Genomic DNA, 23,979 nt, shown 5'->3' with positions numbered 1-23,979 from the left:
AATAACCCAAGACAGACAATACAAGCAGGACCATACCATAGCCATACAGCTAGGTGAGGTAAAAAGCCAAATCTACCAAATTGGCATCATTTTTTTTTTCAGATACATCCATAAAACTAGGTTTGATAAATATCCATTTATATTGGTCAGTGTTGTCATGATCACAAGCCATCACAGGTAAAACATCGGCCATGACTTTTTGACCCTGAAACAGCCCTAGTATGTTTTCAACTGGTTTACTGAGAAACAACAAAAAGCAAAATCTGCAAAGATTTAACTGTATATGCCATGTAAATGTACAAGTCACTGTTCCTGAGCACAATCAGGTGCAAAATTAATACATTGACTGATGACCTGCCCCATGATCAATTAGGGCCGGTTTTCAAACTGCTTCACAATAGCACAGACATTGTGGTCAGATCTTTTCCATCTTCATCCAGGACAAATAACACGCACTTCAGCGAAACCCAATGTCAATGACATCATTCTTTCAGGAACAGTAATAACAAATTACTTTACATATTGGATGTCAGATTAACATAATTTTCCTTTAGAACCAACCACATATTATTATATAGTATTAAAAAAATCATGAGACAAACATTGCTGTCAATAAAAAGTGGGTGGGTGGCAATTTTCAAAAGCCAAACTGGTTTTAGAAGGAAAAAAGAAACATATATACTGACCATAATTACTGTACATATATTTTATTAATTATTCATAGTTCCTAAAATATTACATACTCCTTCCCCAACAAAACTACATACAGCAATAAAACAAATTATCTTTTCTGATTTAAAGTTTACATGTAGCATTTCAGTTTCAGGATATGATTTGCAAAAAGAACTATGACAATAAATGAATCTTATACAATTAGCTTTGGATTTCTGTGACAAATTAAACATCACTAAGGCAGTTACCTGGCAACAATCAAGTGTAATAATAAACTTTCTGTCTCATTCTCCCTCACTCCTCTCTCCCTCTGAACCTATCACATTTATTTGACATTCAAATAATTTAGTTATTCATAAAACCATTGTAATTATCACAGTATGAAGGCATATTCAATCAGGTTTGTTTCTGATTTCTCTTACTCCATTGGTGTCATGCTCAAGAAATTTGTTTCATTTATAGATAAATGATCCTTGTGAAGAGTAGAGTACCATGAATTGCTCATTACACACCAACTACATATTTGATAGTCCTGTATGCAGACAAATGAACTTTGTGCACATTACTGTTTTCTTCTTTCAGTCAGACTTGCCCTAAAATCAACAGCCTCCATCATTACCTTAAAGCAAGCTGTCCACAAAGTTTGGGGCAGGAATGTGATGTAGAACTAATGTTACTGTCTGAAAATTATTTATCTTCTTTCAATCTGACACCTTAACCTTCGACTTTTGACCCCCAATCACCAGCATTCTTCCTTACGCGGCATGTCATATAGAAGGAATATAATCTGCAAACAATTTCTATTCTTTCGGTATGTGACCTTGACCTTTGACTCCAAATCCATGTGGGTTCTTCCTTTCACCAAGTTCAAGCCATCCACCAAGTTTGAGAATGTTTGATGATTGAATAAAAATGGTTATTGTAAAGAAATCATGCATCTTATTTCTATCCGAATAAAATACTGGCCTCTGACCATTTAATCATAAATTAGATAGGGTTCTTCCAAACTCTAAGTGTAAGCCATCCACAAAGTTTGGCATTCTGGATGGTGGACAACAAAACTGCAGAAAAAAATTACTTTCAACTGAGGTACAAAACAAACAGATGGGCTGATGGACATTATAACAAAAAGCTCTGCCTTGCGGCAGATATACAAATTTGGGGACAGCAGTGGCCCATATAAGTGAATACCCTTGATAATTGTCCTCTGGATAATTAACATTCGATTGTATCCTCTAATTTATGTTTAACAATTTCAAGAATAGTCCTTATTTTTGTGTTCTCCTGATCTATTCAGTCTTATTTTTATTAACAGTAATCATATCTGATAGACCCTGGACCCATAAAATCAAATGGAAACTTCCCTAGTTTAAACGCAAGCCCAAAACATTATGGCAGGACATAAAATATAAAAAAGATGAATGCACTTGTATATTTGATTCTTTACGGGTTTGAAAACTTAAACAAGACATTTTGAACATTTTAAAAATTAAATTCATACAATAATGGCTATTCTTCAGGTCACAAGAAGTATATTACATTAGTGTTAATGGAATTTTCATACTCGACATCTGACTATTTGCAGGATGGATCAGTTCTCCAAGGTGAACACCCTCATTGTGCAAATGTATGCACTAGGGGTAGGAACGCTGTTCCAACTGTCATCATATCCAAGCAGCAACATGTGCCAAATGCAACTAAATATCCAACTCATATTCACAACATAAACATCAATGTGACCAAAGTATTTAAACTTGATGAAAATAAATTTGCTCAACATCCAATACATACTCGGTTTGACGAATGTTTGTTAGTGAGGCAAAATTCAATGCATATAAATGTTACTCGTGTACCATGGAATAACCACTTTAACTAAGCCTGGATGATATGTGTTCATTAGAAAAGGAAATAGTGATCGCGTCGCATAAGCTATTAGAGAGTATCACTGATCAATTACCTTCAACACATTAAAAACTATTATGCTGTTTCCTGCAAATGTTACATTCTATGATCATAGCTGCCAACCCAACCCCCAGTACAAAAACACTGACTGCTTGCGACAAAAATACTGATTTTTCAAGAACAAATAATGAATATGTAACTATTTACAACATACAAAACCATCAGTACAGTAGAACAGTGCCTTACATAATTATTTAATGTCAGAGATGTACATGTTGCACAGCTGTACCTTCTGGACAGGCTGCATGTTCCATTCGGGTGCCCATTCAGAAGGTGCAAGAGTGCAACACACTCAGACACAGTCTGTTTATAGGAGCCTTTTCCACACCTTGGTTTTTTTTCTGCTTCAATTATTATGGATTCCAATGTACCAACTTTCATTGATATCTCAAGTCTGTGTGATTTTCTTAATGAACTGTTTTCGTTTTAGCATACAAGCAATAATTTGAGATTTTACTGTCTGGAAAACGTGCGCAAAATAAACACTAGTAACTTAAAGAGGAAGGTTCATTTCCAGAAGAAATTTAATAAACCAAATTTCGACTGAATTACATCATGGTTTTCTCTGGTATTTATAAACCTCATAAGTTCAGGCTGATTTGTGTATGCTGAAGCAGCAAGCTGATGTTTATTAGCTTCTCTGTGCTCTTGTATTTCATGGACACTTCCATGCCCATTAGCAAAATCACATGGCACAATTTGCAAAACATAAAGTTTTCTCCTTTACTAGACGGTTTCACAATCTAAACAAGACCGCACAATTGTCCTTCCAGTGCTGTTTTCTTGTCTTTCCTGGAGAAAATTCTGAATATTCTGCTTTCCTATTCAACATGATTAGAAGTTGAATATTACAGAGATGAGATAAGTGACAGCAATAACTGTTTGTGAAATCCAATATGGTGGATACAGACAGGCATGGTAGCCTTGATTTTGAATAAACCAATCATATTGTAGAACTGTATTCTTATAGACATGCAATACATTTCTATTAGAATGGAACTGAGTGCACATTCTAAACAAAAAACTGCAAGGAAATTTTTTATTATTTTTTAAAAATTAAAAAACATTTATTGCACACAAAAAACATACCCGTACACACACATTCAGGTCCAAACAAAAAAAAACATACCGGTACACACACATTCAGGTCCAAACACAAAAAACATACTGGTACACACACATTCAGGTCCAAATACAAAACACATACCAGTACACACACATTCAGGTCCAAATACAAAAAACATACCGGTACACACACATTCAGGTCCAAATACAAAAAACATACCGGTACACACACATTCAGGTCCAAATACAAAAAACATACCGGTACACACACATTCAGGTCCAAATACAAAAAACATACCCGTACTCACACATTCAGGTCCAAATACAAAAACATACCGGTACATACATTCAGGTCCAAATACAAAAACATACCAGTACACACATTCAGGTCCAAATACAAAAAACATACCCGTACACACACATTCAGGTCCAAATACAACAACATACCGGTACACACACATTCAGGTCCAAATACAAAAAAACATACCGGTACACACACATTCAGGTCCAAATACAAAAAACATACAGTACACACACATTCAGGTCCAAATACAAAAAACATACCGGTACACACACATTCAGGTCCAAATACAAAAAAACATACCGGTACACACACATTCAGGTCCAAATACAAAAAACATACTGGTACACACACATTCAGGTCCAAATACAAAAAAAGGGGACACCTGGCAGCTATGCATGATAAACCAGCCTCTTGTATCCCACATTCCCATTCCATATACAGACCTCACAGGGAAAGAGCTGAAGTCTTATACAGAGTAAAACATTAAATATCGGGGATGCCGATTATCCTGTTCATACAGACTATTAGCATGTATCTAATATTTTACTAATTTTTCATCATGACACCAACATGGAACAGAGTAATAGAAATCTGAAAGAAACAATTTCGTACAAATTACAATAACAATGGTTTTATGAATAAGTATATTAGGATGGTGAAAAACTAGTGTCGTTGTGCAAAAACAAGGTTGAGAACATGGATGGATGGTTGATCAGACAGACAAAATATATTTAATAACTTGTGACCTTATTGCAGGAATATAAAAAAATTCATGATGTCATATCTGAATAAAAAGGAAATAAGACACTATATAAACCAGAAATGTGCTCATAGAACATGAATACTCCTGCCACAGTAAAACAAAAAAACCTCAACTCAATGGACAGAGATGAACGACAGAAGCACTATAGATCACTTCCACAATAATACCAGGACATAAAACAATGAATTCACTTGCAGAGTCCTTAACCATTCACAAAATAAGGCATGACACATAACTTTTAAAATTTAATGGCTATTTTCTCAGGTCACAGTAAGTATTCTACATTTAGTGCTATCAAAATTTTCAGATCTGACATCTGGCAGGATGGATCAGTTCTCCAAGGTGAACACCCTCATTGTGCAACTCAAGCACTCGAGGTAGGAACATAGTTCCAATTGTCATCATGTCCAACCCGCATTGCATTCCAGATGCTTCTGAAAGTCCTATTCATATTCATATCACAGAATAAATGAGATCCAAATAATATAAGCAATTTTACCCAATATTTAATACCTACAAAGCAACAATTCCGTCTAACAAATATTTGCTACATAAGCCAAGTATAATGGGTAATCTTTCACATGAATGCTACTTGTGTACCAAGGAACAATCACCTGGATGTATTCTGCACACTATAAAGGAAAAGGTGATAGAGTTCAAGAACAACTTAACTCGAAGACTATGGAAGTCTTAATGATCTACTGAAAGAGTGAAGAACCTGTGTCTGATACGTAACACAGCTGAAACAGCGATTCTATTTTAGGGGGATAATTGTCTACAAAATTTCGTGTGTAAAGCTGGTTGTTCCTTCACAAGCTCACCTATTTAATCTAAAAAAGTATGTTCAAAATGACCAAATGACTAATATCTGCCATGACCAAAAATCTTGCTAAAAATTATTCACAATGGCTTTCATAGGTGGCAGACATCTGCTTCAAGTCATACGTTTTTCTGTTCATTAGCTCTGACACCACATTTGCTACAACAAGCAGAAACAAGCTAGAAACTTGCAGAAATGATTTATCTCAATTTAACTATGATCTAAAAAGTAATTAACCAAAAGAAACATATAACACTGAAAATTTTAACACCTAAGTGTAGCACCATCATTTAAAATTGATCAATCTTTACATAAAATGTGAACTTCCAAATAAAACAAAAACAAATACTCTCAAAATAAGTTGGGGAGGGGTGTTAACAGCAAGTTTAGCACATTACTGATTCTAGAGAAAATGGGAGCCAAGTGCATTTCCCAGGGACACACCGAGGCAGCCAACCAAGCTTGGGTAAGGCAAGTACTGAACCTGAGCTACTGCAGTTCCCTGGTCAAATGATTTGGGCTCACAGTGGTGTTCTTTTATGAACAACAGATTGGCAACAAGTTTCAATCCAATTTAAACAGAAACTCATTAACCTGCTTGAAATAAATGAGCTCTCATTATGTCAAGGTTGGTAGTTATTATATTTTGCTGAATTAGGATATACCTACTTGACCTTGCTTGACTGGACTTCTGATACGTCAACAACTTTACTTTCCTTATTATTTTCTTTATGGTCTCTAAGAATGTTTAGAGAAAGAAAAAAAGTTAACGGAAAATCAGACGTAATATTTATATATTATTTTACAAAATTCTATTCTAATGATTTCATAAATTTCATTTATCTCTCGTGTTTGATGTAAATATTATACTTCATTTCCATTATCAAATACCAACATCAGTGGGAAAAGTCAATTCTGAAGTCAAACAGCATTTGTAAATTACTTACTTGCATATCTGCAGCTAGTGTTTCATACAGGTTTTTGATGCAGTGCCAGTTCTTACGGCCAAGTGTGTAGGCCACTGCGGGCAGATTGTAGGCACAATGCTTGGTGATTTCAGTGTCTACAGTCTGTGCCCGGGAGGGATCAATCATTCCCAGATAGCTCTCCAGCAGACTCTGAGGCACAATATCCTAAAAAATAAGTTTTGTACGACCTCATCAGTTTAAACTGCATCAAAAGCAATCACTAATAACCATTCTGTCGAAAATTGTCCAACTTAAAAATAAAAATTTTAAATAGCAGAAAAGGAAGGCAACAAATTTTCCATGATTAGAGATTCCTGCAGTAATTATAATAATTACAACTGTGCATTTCAAATCTTTTAAGCTCCAGTACAAGTCTAGCCAACAAGTATTCAAAACTACAATAACATTTCAAAGATAAACCCTGAAAAACAAGATCGACTCGCCTATTAAACTCCTGTCAGCTTTATTTCGTACACTCAGAAGTAACTGGCATAAAAACAATATTGAAATAATTGTGAACACAAATGACCAATGTAAACTACATCGTTTAACAGTTAATTATTTAGGACTCTCGACTCTTTTTATGACACTAACAAATTTTTCAGCCATAAAGAAACTGAAACATGCAGAGCCAATTGGAGTTTTCTGGTGTGAAATATCAGTATCATTTACAAGTGGAACTTGAACAAGCATATTTATAAATGCAGACAATACATAACATGGGTTTCTTGCATAAGAATTTACCTGCTGCTTAGCAAGAGTAGCGTCATCAACTATGGGGCAGGAATCCTGGAGGCTGCTATTTGGCGATGTAGAAAAATCAGAATCTATGTAACTCCAATTATTTCCAACGATATCTGCAAGGGGGAGCAAAGACAGCAAAAGGTTACTGTCAATATTGTCCAAAGTTATATCTGCAAGAAATGAATAGTGAAAAGAAAGGGTGTCAGTATGGTTAGTAACAAGAGTAACAGAACATTGCCTGAATGCTTAACCGAAATGTCAAACCAATCATATTAAAGGAAACATTATTCACTCTTTGTCAAACCAATCATTTTAAAGGAAACATTCATTTTATGTCAAACCAATCATATTAAAGGAAACCTTATTCATTCTGTGTTTTTGACTTGAGAAACACTTTTAATCCTGTGGATCATCAAATATTAGTACAAAAGCTTTATCAATTCTAGCCAAGTACAACTGCTTGGTTCAAATCATATCTCACACATGTAAAGCAAACAGTAAATTAGGCTACCACCCAGTGTCTACTAGTCAAGTCTTGAAACTAGCAACACCTGGTCGACTTTGGAGATTACTGACCAATGGGTCACAATGACCTGTACCTTAACTTAATGTGCGTTAAGTTATCATATTAGACTTTACCAAGACAATTGAAAATCATATTTAGGCCACAAGATCTAAAGGTTGCTTTATTATCCTAAGTGCATGCCATCTACAAAGCTTAGTCATTCTTGCTTTGGAATCAAGTTGTTCTAGAATATCCTTTTTTCCCACAGAATGATCTTGACCTCTGAGAGATCTCTATTCCCAAATCAACACAGCCCTTCCATTTCTCTAGTGCAAACCCTCCACACACTTTAATCAAGGTATCTAATTTACAGTTTCAGCTAACGCCCATCCACCCGCAGCTTTCAACCCCCTATAGATTTAAAACAAAAAGCATCTAGTGGGTGGGAGGGGGGAAACAGCAACACATTATAATGCATCCTACCAAAATGGCAGACATAGCAACAAGAACCACGCCTCAAAATGTTACTAACTTTAGCTATAAGCCACTGAATATCACAAATGGGATTTGACAAGGATAAATTCTTGGTCCAGTACTGTTCAAGATTTATCAATGATTCACATTTTAAATAGTTATTAACCAAAGTTTCTTGCTACACTGCCAAAAAATTATTCTTGGTTGCATTTACTTGTATGTCTGTTCTCTTGCACACAAGTTTAAATTTCAAAGTGTCCCTCCTTTTAGGTCTTCAATAAAGGACCGTTTGTTTTAGCAATGCATTTCTCGTATCAAAGATGCAGGTTATATTAAAGATGCATGTCTATGTCAAGTTTGATAGCAATACACATGCAAGTGGTCACGAATGTAAACAAGCAAGCAGGTATATGAACATACATTTAATACTGTAGTTTAGGTATGTGTGATTCATACAGGAATATCTTTAGTTATATTAATTACTCCTCAATTCAAAATTTTTTAATAATGACTTGTACAAGGCCTCAAGGGAGATTTGTACATTAACTGAATGCTGGTTGGTTTTCAATGCCACTTAAATAGTTCAATTAGCCTTTTATCATATTGATGAAATGGGAGCCAACTACCTTTCCCAGACACAAGGAGGCAGCCAATCCAGGATAGCCTGCCAGCAGGTGTCACACCTGCAACCCTTGGAATAAAGTCTGAAGCTCTACCAAATGAGCAACCGTGACTCATTAATGAATAATCGAAAGTAATTTGCTCATGTAAATATACTTCTGCCTCTCACATATCCCACCCTACCTCCATGATGGAGATGAATTTAAAGTCACAAAACGTCCATAACTCTAAAGATCAGTACAAGTACAATCACTAATCTTCCCTAGTATTCTCACACCATCACATTTGTTTGTACCATTATACCAATTCTAAACTCAGAAAGCATAACGGATATGAAAAATGCATAAAACTTAATTATTTCATTCACTGACTTATAACTTCTAACCTAACTGTTGCCGGGGGGTCCCAAACATTGTCAATTTGTTGGTGTTTCAAATCAAAATGGAGTTTCATTACCAACGTGGTTACTATAATTGCTTGGGCCAGTGTTTTTAAGTAACAGCTGTGATGTAGTTCACTATCTTTGAAATTCTGTCAATTTTGAATTTATATCTCTTTGGATACATGTTTACAAGAGTTCCTTCCATTTATTTGTTCAATTTGTTTTAGAAATATTAAAACTAGACATTACATTATTGGATGCAGATGACACACTTTTTACTGAAAAGGCTCTCCATAAATAGTAAGCAGTTTGTTTGCTGATTAACATTGGGATCTTCCATTTGCATTGAAATGCCAATAATTCAACAGTGTAAGGGACCCATTCTAGACAATCAGGTCAGAAATTATAAATCAATAAATGAAAGGACTAAGCTTTGTGCATTTTTTATATCCTTGATGATTATAGTTTTTAAAATTGATGGGGGGGGGTAAAACATATGGAAGGGTGTATGAATACTAGCGATAACCATACGCACCGAGTTTCACAGCAATCCAATAAAAACTGGAAGAGTGGTTGCAATCACAACATTCTATCATACGCTGTATCCAGCAAGTAAACTCGCAAAAAATAAGTGCAAGCACAAAGATGTGTCAACATCTACATCACTGACAACAATAACATGCACCAAGTTTCATGGCAATCCATTCAAATCTGAGACTTGCTGCATTCACAAAAGAACCTATCACACACTAAATCCAGTCCCAAATCTAAACAATTAACAACAATATGGCTGACATCTGCTTAGCTGCCAGAAGACGGTTTCAAGGTTTTTCTTCTTTTTATATCTCATCCATATCTGAGATCACACCAGCATCATTGGTCCAATACCGAGAGGCCTCTATTCCTTAACACATTCTGTCGAAGTTAGTCAAACTCTTTCAAGTGTTCTCTTTCATATAAAGTTGTTTTTAGTAATGGCAGCCATATTTGATTTGGTTTCGTTTGGTGTTATACAACACAGCAGCATAAGTGTATTTATGTGTTGAGGCGATTAGAGTAAAGTGCCTGGCCTACTGTGGCCAAAACCAGACTTATCTGGATTCAAACCCACACCCTTTGGCCATTACAGCTGATGCCCACATCAGTCACCTCTTACAACATATCATAATATATATCCTGCTTTTTCTCATCTACATACATGCCAAACACCCACCCACCCTGAGAGATGTGTACGCGTAATATTTGCTAATATAAGTTGCAAGAAAGCATAATCTGAGCATAAAATGATTAATCTATACATTACCATTACTAACATTATCATCCCTAGTTAGCCAAGTTCATGGCATCATAGCCGATATATTATATACCATAATTAAAGTACACTGTATGAGTGTGTGTGCGTGTGCAAGTGTGATTTGGATTTTTAACGTAGCCTTAACAATTTTTCAGTCATATCGCTATGATGTCTGCAGTGTGGCAGCTTATAGTGATGTCTAGCACTGGGGCATCATGTCGCAGACATGTAGCACAATGTCCCACCCTGTCACATTATCCTGACACCAGGCTGACCAGTCCTAACACTAACCTCTTAATGCCGAGTGCCAAGCGAGGCAGCTTAAGTACCATTTTTGTAAGTCTTTGGTACGACTCAGCCAGGGATCGAACCCACTACCTCCCGCATCCGTACACTGTATGAAAAATGTAATTTAATTTTACTGCTAACCTGGATATACAGGTCAAAATATTTGGCACAAATGTGCAAAATCCAAGTGAATTTGAACCAGATTACAAACCTACAAAACCTACGGAAAAATTAGTCAACTCACTTTAACTAGTCTACAGATCTATAACTTTTGCTGAATGGTCATTAAGTCCACATATTCTGTCCTCAATTCGATTGCCGTATTGCGTCACTCTCATATTCTCCTTTACAAATTTCTAAAGCAGTGTTGAATTTTTCTTTTCTTGATCAGATACGTTTTGAAGTTTAAAACGATCCATCTGCCCTAAGAATTTTCACCCATAAGCCAATCCGTAAAAGTGACGTGATGTGATTTGGATTTTTAACGCAGCTTTAACAATTTTTCAGTCATATCACTACAATGTCTGCAGTGTGGCAGTTTAAAGTGATGTCTAGCACTGGGGCATGTAGCATGATTTCCAACCAAGTCACATTATCCTGACACCAGGCTGACCAGTCCTAACACTAACCTCTTAAAGCTGAGCGCCTAGCGAGGCAGCTGTTAGTACCATTTTTTAAGTCTTTGGTATGACACAGCCAGGGTTCGAACCCACGACCTCCCACATCCGAGGCAGACGCTCTAACCACTAGGTCACTGGAGCGGTCACCAACCCATAAAAGTCCATTTTGCTTAATATCTGATGCCATTTTCTTCTAGAGTAAGGACTGGTCAACTACCTAAGTTTATCATCAATATAATGAATCTACATGGCAAAGTTTCAAATTAAAGACACCAGCCTGTTTTCTTGGAAACGGGTCATGTAACTGTGTTTCGTTTTAGAACATTCTGTTTTTTTATGAGTGAGTGGAGTTAAAGAGATGAAAATATAAATTACAAACACCAATTTTATTGCTAAATCTTTATTTTTAATGTATCGGAAAAGCGTTATCCATAAACAGATGAGCGCAAGAAATAATGCAGTGGGGAAAAAAAACTAATGATTACATCAAAAGCATAATGGTTGGCATGTATGCATCTGGATTTTTTTATTTATTTATTCAGCATCCAGTTTAAATATGGACTAAAAATACTGAAGATTCCTCAGAGCAGACAAGGCAGATGTGCAGTTTTGAGTTAGACACAGGTAATGTGCCAATTATGCTTCTTCTTTTATTCAGTGTAGATTAACATAAAGTTTGTGTAACAGTGTGAAGATAAACAACAAGCTTGTGTGACGACTAGATACCTTCACATCTAAAATACTGAACAAGCAAGATGAAAATAATATCAGTAACAGTACAAATGACATTGGTTTCTTGTATCCGTATGGCATATTTGTAATAATAACCATCTACTTCAGGTATAAAAACTGCCTGAAGCAATTTCATCCTGTACATCTCTTTCTCTCCCCCATTAAAAAAAAGTCATAAAATGTAAATGGGGAGTGTTGAAGACTGTGATACTTCATGGTAAAAATGAGTTTGCAATGACCAACTGCTTAGGGATGTTGGAAGCGTCGCACTAGCTGGGGACAGCTCATGTAGGAAATGCACAAGCCAAGTTGCAACAATGTTCATTTCAGAGGCAGCTTTCATCGGAAGGAGAGTAACTTCTAAGCAGACTATCTGAGCAACTGTTCTGAAAAAATTCAAAAGATTTCTTTCTCCCATGTGCAGCCAATCCAGAAAGTTTGGTCAATATACATGTTCTAGAAGTAAACTTACCGAGTTGAAACCATGCTATTTTATCTAACTTGCCATGTCCCTGAATTTTTACCTTCTGACCCATACAACAGTACCTTCCTTATCCAACGTGCATGTGTAGATGGATGCAATGACATGAGCTGAGTTTATTAGCATATCCACACAAACCTGGCTATAGTGCCCTGTATTTTAAAAAAAGCATACAAAAATACAAAACATAGATATTAGAGAAGAATCCTAAAGATGCAAAGTCAAACTTTGTAAATAAAAAGCAGTTCTACAAAGTCCCTTACCTTCTAAACTGGAATGTCCTGAATGGGCATATCCTTGGTCAAAAAAGTTTACACTATAAATTGTCTCGACAATGTACATCCTCACTTTTCTTCTGTAAGTCATGGTAACATTAACATTTGACCTTTTTACCCCAAAATCTACTACTGCCTTCCTTACCCAAGTGCAAGCAATCCAAGTTTCATTAAAGGCATGTGGTCTGGGACCATTTTTGTTCTTCCGGTCACAGTGAACTTGATCTTTGGAATTCTGATCCCGAAATAATATGCATCTCTTCACCCTCTTCAGTTTAAGTTATAAATAAAGTTTGGTAATTTACTTTGTTCACTGACAGTAAACTGATCTTTTGGGCCCAAAGTCAATAGGCTTCTTCCTTATCCCAAGTACAAGCTACTGACCAAGTTTGATCATGGGTTATATTCAAGAACTAAAATTAGCACCTGAAACTAAAAATCACTCAAGAAAGACATCATAACAGTAAATCCTCCACTTTATGCTGGCATATAAAAAAATTATTCAATATCCTAGTGTGTTCAGTTTGTCCACTTCCTTTAAATATACTTTAGTAGTTTCTTGGGTACATGATATATGTACAAGTCCCAAGGACACTTTAAGTCTGATATACAAGTTCAAGCATGACTTTTTTCAAGAACACAATATCTGATGCCACAATGTCTTGAGAGGCAGCATTGTGATGAGAACTATTTTTTCAGTAAGGTAAGTTCTGAAACCCAAACATAACAGGTTACTCCCTCAAATACTCTACCTTGCATACCTCCTTCCAACATGTTCATTGAGCCTTCACCTTGCTGCTGGCCTTGCATATGGGTTCTGCCCAAATTTTCCAAAGTTTCTTCAGCATCTCTGACATTGCGAATTGAAGCTGTGTGAACCTTGACCCCTGAATCCTCAACAACTGACTCTGAGGTACACGATGGTGATGGATGATTTGTACTGCTGATTTTGCTACTTCCCGATTCACTAGTATCACAGATATGAATTGAAGATGTCATGCCATCCAATATGGCATTGATTTGGTCCTGCTGAGTTGCTTTTGTCTCCTTCACGTTCATCTCAACTGCATAGATTTTGTGAAGACTATTATCTTTTACTTTAGCAGTATCGAGAATATTTTTTGGCTGACCATTTATTAAATCTAAGTCTAAATTTAATACCGGTAAAGGAGTTCGCCAGTATTGAAAAGAGTTAAAAGAAGATAAATTATCTGAATGTATATGAACATTTCCAGACTGCTCATTCAATTTTTCATCACTGACTGATGTTTCTTCATCAGCTTCAGCTGTCAATAGCTTTTCATCACTAGTTGATGATTCCTCATCACTAATAACTGTTGATGACTCTTCATCAGTAGCTGACGATTTTTCGTTCAGCTGATTTGACTTATTGGCATTTTCATCAATCAAGATTAAAGAATCTGTCTGTAAATCTGCATTATTATTCTCTTCATCCGATGATTTTTTCCACTCTTTTGACTTGTCAGATTCATCAATATTATTGCCATCTTCATCTACAGCTTCATTTGAGCTTTCCTTATTATCATTATCACAGACTTGACTATCTACAAAACTAAAACCCTGACAATTGTCGACAACATACAGACTATTACTATTAGTTACATATGAACTCGGTTCACTTCCTGCTGCATCTACATTATTCTGAGGAGTTGTATGTTCAGATTTTTGTAAGTAGTGCTCCGCTCTCCTTTCTTCAATGGATTTCTCTTCTCTAGACTCTTTGAAATGAGAAGGAATTCCATTTGGAGTCTGTTCTGTAGTGAGTACTAAAGCAGAGCCTTCTGATGAAACTTCGGGCAAATCTATTTCCATTACTTCCTCTTTCTCAGACACACTATGTTCATCGGTATCACAGACTTGTCTGGGGTGCGGTGCATGGCAAGCATCAGAGGCACTACTTGTTGCATTATGGCCATTTACCTTGTCTGCCGACTCATTAACTGGAGATTCGGTGGCAACTAATTTTTCATCAGAACCAATACAAGAGCTATCACAGGAACTAGATTTAACTGGGGAAGATTCGCCACTTTTGGATTTCGAGCTGAAAGTACATTTTAACAAATTAGCAAGACACTCAAATAAATCATGATCAAACAGAATTCTGTCAATAAAGGTCAATGAATTGAGCGAACTGTAAAACTATAAAGAAAAACAATTCATGTTGAGTTTCATGTAAACAAGTTTCATAAAAACTGAAGAAAGCTGTTTTCTTCCAATTTTCAAAAGTCTAATGGGGAAGTTTTTGTCAAATTTTACAAGGTAACATTTGCAATAAAATATATTTAAAAATACATTATTCAATGCATTTAACTGATCATTTGGTTTATTAAAAATAAAATAGCTTCATTACAATTTTAAAGAAATACCTACAACATGGTGAAAAATGCAACACAGTTAAGTTAAATGCATGATGTCACTGGTGACAATTATCACTGCTAACTAAAGCATGATGTCGTTGGTGCCAATTATTGCTGTTAACTAAAGCATGATGTTGTTGGTGACAAGTATCACTGCTAATTAAAGCATGATGTAAATGGTTCCAATTATTGCTTTTAACTAAAGCATGATATCGTTGGTGCCAATTATTGCTGTTAACTAAAGCATGATGTCGTTGGTGCAAATTATTGCTGTTAACTAAAGCATGATGTAAATTGTTCCAATTATTGCTGTTAACTAAAGCATAATGTCATTAGTGCCAATTATTGCTGTTAACTAAAGCATGATGTCGTTGGTGCCAATTATTGCTGTTAACTAAAGCATGATGTCGTTGGTGACAAGTATCACTGCAAACTAAAGCATGATGTAAATGGTTCCAATTATTGCTGTTACCTAAAGCATAATGTCATTAGTGCCAATTATTGCTTTTAACTAAAGCATGATATCGTTGGTGCCAATTATTGCTGTTAACTAAAGCATGATGTCCTTGGTGCCAATTATTGCTGTTAACTAAAGCATGATGTCGTTGGTGACAAGTATCACTGCAAACTAAAGCATGATGTAAATGGTTCCAATTATCACTGCTAAATAAAAAACCTATATCCCAAGACACAGCAATATAATGATGATCATCAACATAACAAAACAATGCTGGAGGAAAGGATTCAGCATAAACGTTGGTAATAGTGAGTCAACTGAAACATTTGTGGAGTCAAAATTGATGTTTAAAAAAAATCATAGCATGCTTTGTTCCATTTTAGAGCAACTATAATAACTTTTACACACGCACACACACACATGTATCTAACAGTCTGATAATTACACTAAAATAACCAACACATGACTTGACATTTTTATGTAACTAATTTAAACAATTCTGAAGTTCTGCATGGAAAGATGATTTTTTTTGTAAGATTTGGCTAAATTCTGATATTTGAGAAAGTCATTTAAAGGATTATTATTTTTTATAATGACAGCAAATGTTTATGGTAAACTTGCAGGATTGGTACAGAGCTGATAATATCTTTTACTCTATTTTTAAAAAAAATAGTAGTCATTATTTGATATCTGCCCAACATCACTGATAAAAATGGAAAGGTCTAAAGTTATTATGCCACAATTTTTGGGGGTTAAATTTCATCCTAATCTTTAGTGGGTTTTTAAATATCATTTACAGCATCTTATGAGGACATTGCACATCACATAATCTGTATAAAATCAAAATCTTTCAGCCAGGATACTATCTTTAAAAGTATGTCAATTGCTGTTGTGCAGTTTTTGAGAAGCTGTTGTTGACAGATTTTCCTTTTTTGTAACTGCTGCCATATCTAATGGAAGATCAGCATCATCTGCACAAAACCATGAGTCTTATCTTTTAAATTTTTCAAATACTATTGTGTTTATGAAGCAATGTTTCCGGTAAAATACCATTCAATGTCCCTGTTGATAAATACATTAAAATACCTTAAGTAAACAGACAATAGTAGCTCAATTATATTTATAAACAGTGACTGCCTACCATGTGAGGAACTGACAAGCAAGTTCAGTAAAGACAAGCAAAGGTATAATTATAAGCGTGATATCAATGGTGCCACTCTTCATTCGGCAAGTAACACTTCTCATGCCAGCTGGTAACTTACATTTAGGACATCTGGCATAAAGAGAAGACCCACATTTTGCATACTTTCAAATCCATTTTGCCTTTACCTTATAATCCTATTTAATTTATTTATCTACTTATTTATTTAGGCACAGCTTCCTGAAATTTACATATAATTACCGTTTTTCACTTCCTGGTTTCACTATAATTAAAATGTCAACATGTAAAACTAAGTGTCACTATCTGAACGAAAGTTATTAAGTTTTCTATTGGTCTTGTAATCTTACTCTTGTAATGTTGATTACTTTATCCTCTAATTTAACCTCATTTACTTGTGCTTTCATTTATTTATTTATTTTTCCATTTCTTTTCTTGTCCATTCATTCGTTCTAGCACTTACCATCACACTTTTCCATGAGGTGCTTCTTTATTTCTTTGTACATTCTTTTATTTTAAACTCAAGATTTATTTAAAGTATGTCTGGTGAATTCCCAAACTAAATCGATCAAATCATCAATACCTGTTAAACTTAAAATTATTCCAAAAGTCAAATTTCTGCACACTGACAGTTAAATCAAAACATCTTCTGTGTAAAAGGAACTGCTGAAGCATTTTTTCAAGAAAGGAAATATGTTCAGAGAGGATAAAATTTCTAGCTGTCTTGTTATCTCTCTCTTTATGTACACAAAAGAATGTTTATCCTGACCAATCGGGTCAGTTCATATGGGTCTCTAATAAAATGACACAAGTTTTCTTAAAAATTATCAATTTCTCTAAGAATTGTACACTGTGAAATAAGAGGTATTCAAGATTAAAGATCACAGAATTTTAGGAACAGTCGACCAGGTCCCTGTTGATCCTAATGATTGGTTACCTGGGTACCCGATCAAACAGAAATTATATTAAATGTGAACCTGAACTGGTTTTAAGTTCAAACATGCCAACAAATATTCTCTACTAATCCACATGGATTTAGCCAATGTGTGACAATTTTAACTAACTGCATATCCTGGTGAGTAACAAAAATATATAAACATTCTTCATACGGTTTTCTGTAATTATGGCATGTAATAAATACTCTTTTTATGCTCAGACTGCACATTTTTGCCACTTATATTAGTAATAATTATGTTTATACCTCTCTAGGGGTTGGTATATATGTTAAACATTTAATTTAATACAATTTCCCACTGATCAAGGAATCAGGTAACCAACCACTAGGAATGACGGATACACAGTAGAAGTTTTCTAAAAAATGTTCACAGCTTTATGCCAAACCAAAAACCCAAAGGCCAGTCGATCTAAAAACATCCTCATTCAGCTCTATCATTCAGCGAATCAAACGACATCATACAAACTGAATATTTACAGTAAAAGAAGCCAAATTACACCTTCAAACACTGTTTTGATCAGGATAATATTTGGTCTTCTCACACCAGTCAGAGTTGTCACAGAAGAAAATATGCATTCATCTTTTGTATGAAAAGAGCTATAACTCTATCAAGGTACAACAAATGATGTAACACGTTAAAACTGCTTTGTAGAGGACTGAAATGTACTAATCACCAGCCCATTAATAGATATCGAGACTGAAATGTACTAATCACCAGTTCATTAAAAGATATTGAGACTGAAATGTACTAATCACCAGTCCACTAAAGGATCTCGAAACTGAAAAGTGCTAATCACGAGTCCACTAAAGGATCTCAAGACTGGAATGTATTAATCACCAGTCCATTAACAGATATCGAGACTGAAATGTACTAATCACCAGTCCATTAAAAGATATCGAGACTGAAATGTACTAATCACCAGTCCACTAAAGGATCTCAAGACTGAAATGTATTAATCACCAGTCCATTAATAGATATCGAGACTGAAATGTACTAATCACCAGTCCACTAAAGGATCTCAAGACTGAAATGTATTAATCACCAGTCCATTAAAAGATATCAAGACTGAAATGTATTAATCACCTGTCCACTAAAGGATCTCGAAACTGAGAAGTGCTAATCACTAGTCCATTAAAGAATCTCGAGACTGAAATGTACTAATCACCAGACCATTAAAGGAAATCGAGACTAAGCTTTAAGCATTACTTACTAGTAGTCTCACGCATGACAAACAGTTCATATCTACCACACTTATGTACAGAAACTGCAAACCCAAATTAACAATTTTAAAATTTAATGTATCGTTATGTTGTTCCTTTTTTGTGATAAATGATGTGTATGAATTGGTATTGCTAACAATTCCACAGACAGGAACAGTCATTTCTCTTGGACTTTAAATTGTTCACACAATTCAAAAGAAATAATACAGTACAACAGTTATAATTCTGAAATCTTTATTAAAAACAAAAATAATAGTAATTCTAACTACCTACAAAGAAACTCTTGCCATTTAAAAAAACCAATAATGGAGGGGTCCTTCAACCTTATATATATTGTTCAAAAATCCAATTGGTGGGCATGACACATGTATTATTTGATCAAATTGACTAGATCAGCTTTTTTAAAATGAGCAACCAACTAAAAACAGAAAAGATCACAAACACATCTGCATAGTTCATCCATCAGCAAGATCTATGCTGTTTGTTCAACAGTTAGCAAGATCTTATTTACTGAACACGAAAAGACATGTAAGCAGAAAGTGTGAACATACCTTCCCTCTAGCAACTTTGTATCCTTCACTGACAAAAATCCATCTTCATTTACATATAGTCCTGTCCCAGCATTTGCAAATGTGGAGATGAAGGGTCCTAGCTGTTGGAAAGCAGCCATGCGCACCTGAAAAGCAGTATATAAATTCATTCAAGTCAGCACAATTTCTGCAAAATGTTATGTGCAATCTATTTCATGCAAGGCCACGATACAACAATTTTCCCCCTAAAATGTTATTACACATTTATAAAGTTATTTGTGTTTGAAAAGTGCTGGTACAAGACCTGGTTTTTGTCACTGCAAAAGCAAGCTGTATAGATTGTTTCTTTTAGTTTGGTGTTGTCATTTATACAAATAATGGATATTCTTCTTTCATACCAGAGTCTTATAAAAGACGCTCAGGATTAACAGGTTAGTGTTAGGACTGGTCAGACTGGTGTCAGGATAATGTGACTGGGTGGAACATCATGTCACATGTCTGTCGCACTGCAGATATCATAGCGGTATGACTGATTTTTTTTAAAAGTTATGTTAAAAATCAAAATCACACACACACGGATACTTCATTTTTTTTCCCTTTCCACATATCATGAAATCTAATATGGTTTCCACCTGTATTTGTTCCCTGCCTATTGCAGTCATTAAATTCAGTCTGTTTCCTCAAAATGGATTTACCTGCTGCAAATAAACTACTAAGCAACCATTAATGACACCAAATGCACTAGCCTTCACTCTTTTCTTTACTGCACCTATCAACATCTGTCAATTTAAAACACATCAATGCAGCTTTGTTGGCCAACTAAAGCCAAGTCTCAGCAGACATCCTGTTGTGTACTATCCCAACAAAGATGCTTTCTTATCGTTCTGACATCCAGCAAAATTTTGCATTACAAATTCAAAATGTACAGTAACATGAACTCAGTCCTAGCTTAAAGCTGCACATTTAAGCATGGCAGACAACAATTTCAGTTACATGTAATGCAAGTAATAAAAATCATGAATTAAATGACGAATTTTATATTTACATAAATTTAGTCACTGGAGTCGACCTAAATAATTAAATCTTTCTTGCCAGAGAGGTGATTTTAACCTTGAAAATACATTCCACTAAAACATATTAAACACTTTACACTGCAAATTGGCAGACATATCAAATATTTGCATTGCAAATTGGCAGACTATCACAAACTTTGAATGTTTGAATTGTCAGACACATTGTTACCTTAGTTTTTTCACCTTTTGTGACTCTACACATTGTGTCAACAGAAACATGGGTGGACATCTACTAATGACAAGCTGTACATTTGTTTTTTTCCACATGAAAAAGAATGCATAAACAGAGTGCTCAGGGTCAAGATTTGTGGGACAGGGGACAAAAAAATACTAGGGGGAAACAGACCAGCCCATGATTTATTTGCACAGGAATGGGGGAGTACACAAAAGATTTTGGCTCTTAAGCAGCCCACCAGGAATTTAAATTTAAGAAAAACAGCATAATGTAACAAATGTGAAATGAACTATTCAATTGTGTACACCAGATTCCAAGGCATAACAAATTATTGTATAACAATTTAATCTAATAAATTTGCCCTTTGTTTAAGAAATCTTGAAGAGTTTAATGCCATTTTTCAGCACAAGATAGGCTATACATGGCGGCCAGTATAATTGGTGGAAGAAGAACCCTGGAAAACCATGGGAAGAACCACCGACCCACAAGAAGCTACTGGCAGGCTTTCTCACGTACCCACCTTAGCTGAGCCTGAGACTTGAACCCATGCAGAAAGAAGTGAGATAGCAGTGATCCGGAATGGTAAAGCACTTGACCACCTGGGGTAACTAGCATGAATAAATACCACCTCTTTTGAAGGTAATATCCCCTGCCACCATCAATTTTCAGTTCTAGGACAGACCCTGTTTAACACACATATGAAATTCAAATGCTTATCTCTCCTACCAGCAATACACCTAAAACATTTTCCCATAAATTGCCAAAAATATCAGTAAAACAGAAAACATATCAACATAAATATTATGCATCTGCCCAGTGTTTCACAGTCCTCTATGAAGATTGTTGAAGTCGTGCAGTTTATCAGGTGGAGGAAGAAGAGCCACCAACCCACAGGAAGCTACTGCCAAGCTTTCTCACATACTCACACTGGATGGACCGAAAACTCCAACACATAGGTAAGATGTCAGTGATTTGTAAAGGCAAGCTCAGAAGAAAAATGATTGACAAATTTACTGACCAATGGGTCTCAATGCATGCAATCTTCAACTAAACATGCTCTGCAGAATCCACGTATTTCTTACACTTGCCAAATCTCCAACATTTACACTCCAAAATCAATTAGGTTTCCTTATGACCGTAAGTGGAATATACCCACAAGCTTCATCTGGAATCTAAGACAAACATTTTTTCTGCAAAATCTGTTTACTTTTAGCCAAAATAATCTGGACCTTTCACCTTTGACACCAAAACCTACACTAGGAAATGCCAAAGCGCCCTCTCTCATGGGAGGTGACAAATTCCCACCCCATGAAACAATGTGCATAGTGGCTCTGAAGGTGCTCTGTTGGAAGATATTTTTTCCCTCAGGTTTGTGAGATTTCTAGCTCATAGCCATCCTGAATCTTTGGTACTCTTGAAGGCCATTATTACACAGGCTCCACTATGCATGTATTAATGTATATCAGGCTCTTCTCCATCTCCTTGTCCTATATCCAAAGTGATGACTTACCCATCGGGACTGATCACAAAGTAAGTTGACAAAGAGACCAGCTAACTCCTTTTTCCTCATTTCTACTGAGCAGGCACAAGAGACAGCCATGAAGCACTCTGCACATGCCTTCCGCACTCCCCACACACCATCCTCACACAGATAGTAAAACTCGGGTAACTGAAATTAAAAATTACTTATTTCAACAAACATTAAAATAAACACTGCTTTCAATAATTTATAACTTAAATCATCAACATGTGTGTATACGTGTGTGTCTCTCTCTCTCTCTCTCTCTCTATATATATACAGATACACACCAACACTTCCAATGACTCTTTTATAACTATGGCAACAGATCTTTCTGCCTGGTGAAGAATCTGATGATTTTTGTTGTTATTGTTGTCATTTTGTAGGCAAGTCTTGCAAGTTCTAATTCATATCACGAACATAAAACGACTTTTTTCTTTCTTTAGATATACTGACTTGAGTGTGTAGCTTTAAAAAATGTTCAGTCATATCGCTATAATGTATGCAGTATGGCAGTTTATAGTGATGTCTAGCACTGAGGCATCATGCCACAGACGTGTAGCTTCATGTCCCACCCAGTCACATTATCCTGACACCAACCCAGTCCTAACACTAACCGCTTAATACTGAGCACCTAGCAAAGCAGCTATTCCATTTTCATAAGTCTTTAGTATGACTTGGACAGATTCTAACCTGCAACCTACAGCATCCAAGGCTGACTCTAACCACTAGACCACCTGAGCAGACCAAAATGCTGCTTTGAAAATATATGAAATGAATGGGCATGTACATGTTCATGAAAACACCAGTCCAGAAATTGTATACAAGAAAAAATGTATTCTTGCATTATATTCAGACCTGCCAACCCTGACGAGCCATTCTAAGTAAGGCAAGTGATTTTTTCTCTCCAAGTTTGATCAGTTTTCAGTAAGGTGTAAACAAAATATCAAACTGCTATTGTAAAGCTCAAAAAGTAATTAAAAGTTTGGTATTAGAAACACTTAACGAAAATAAACATTATGTTGAACTGAAAAGTTTGTGAAGTATGTGTACACTTTATTTACCACTAGTACAGTTGTACAAACTCAATTTCCAAATCCTAAGCAGCTCAATGGTTTGTTGCTATCTCTAAAACTGACCTAATTCTTATCATTTTCCATTTCACATGACGATGGCAATCATATCTCCTGCCATGAGTAATACTCAAATTGGCTCGTGATGTCCAATGAACATAATTGTGTCCCTTCAAGCTTTTATTCACAAGAATCTGAATATTCCTTTGAATTCTTCAGTGTTGATTATTAACACTTTTCAAGAGGCTTATTTGCCCTATCATCTTAAACATGAATCTCTTGCTGGATGCCATTTTTTAAAATAATTTTTCCCTTTGATAATAAACAGTTTGATCATGCAGATGCTTCACATGAACAAATAGGAGCAGTTTAAAGCATCTGAGGTGCTGCTGTCAAGTTAGTCTGGTTCCCTGTCTAATTTCACTAATTCTAATATAAAACCTGGATCCAAATCAAACACGGATGAACA

The 23,979-nt window shown here is 35.5% G+C and overlaps 1 protein-coding gene across 3 annotated transcripts in view; it reads right to left on the bottom strand.

Annotated features, from left to right (window-relative positions):
* LOC149787381 (serine/threonine-protein phosphatase 4 regulatory subunit 1-like) overlaps positions 1 to 23,979 on the bottom strand; it is a 103,763-nt gene that overhangs the window by 41,688 nt on the left and 38,096 nt on the right. The window contains exons 10-14 of one of the 3 annotated variants that reach the window (XM_089977967.1): positions 22,429 to 22,587; positions 19,692 to 19,816; positions 13,723 to 15,032; positions 7,299 to 7,468; positions 6,534 to 6,719 (exon numbers count right to left, since the gene is read on the bottom strand). In XM_089977967.1, coding sequence (XP_089834093.1) covers positions 6,534 to 6,719; positions 7,299 to 7,468; positions 13,723 to 15,032; positions 19,692 to 19,816; positions 22,429 to 22,587 — 1,950 coding nt within the window. The remainder of the gene's footprint in view (positions 1 to 6,533; positions 6,720 to 7,298; positions 7,469 to 13,722; positions 15,033 to 19,691; positions 19,817 to 22,428; positions 22,588 to 23,979) is intronic. The other 2 variants (XM_089977969.1, XM_089977968.1) reach the window with 2 other exon arrangements.

The sequence above is a fragment of the Sinohyriopsis cumingii genome, chromosome 12 (assembly GCF_028554795.1).
Source record: "Sinohyriopsis cumingii isolate HCF-2022 chromosome 12, ASM2855479v2, whole genome shotgun sequence".
Lineage (NCBI taxonomy): Eukaryota > Metazoa > Mollusca > Bivalvia > Unionida > Unionidae > Sinohyriopsis > Sinohyriopsis cumingii.
This window is presented reverse-complemented; position numbering and strand designations above follow the sequence as displayed.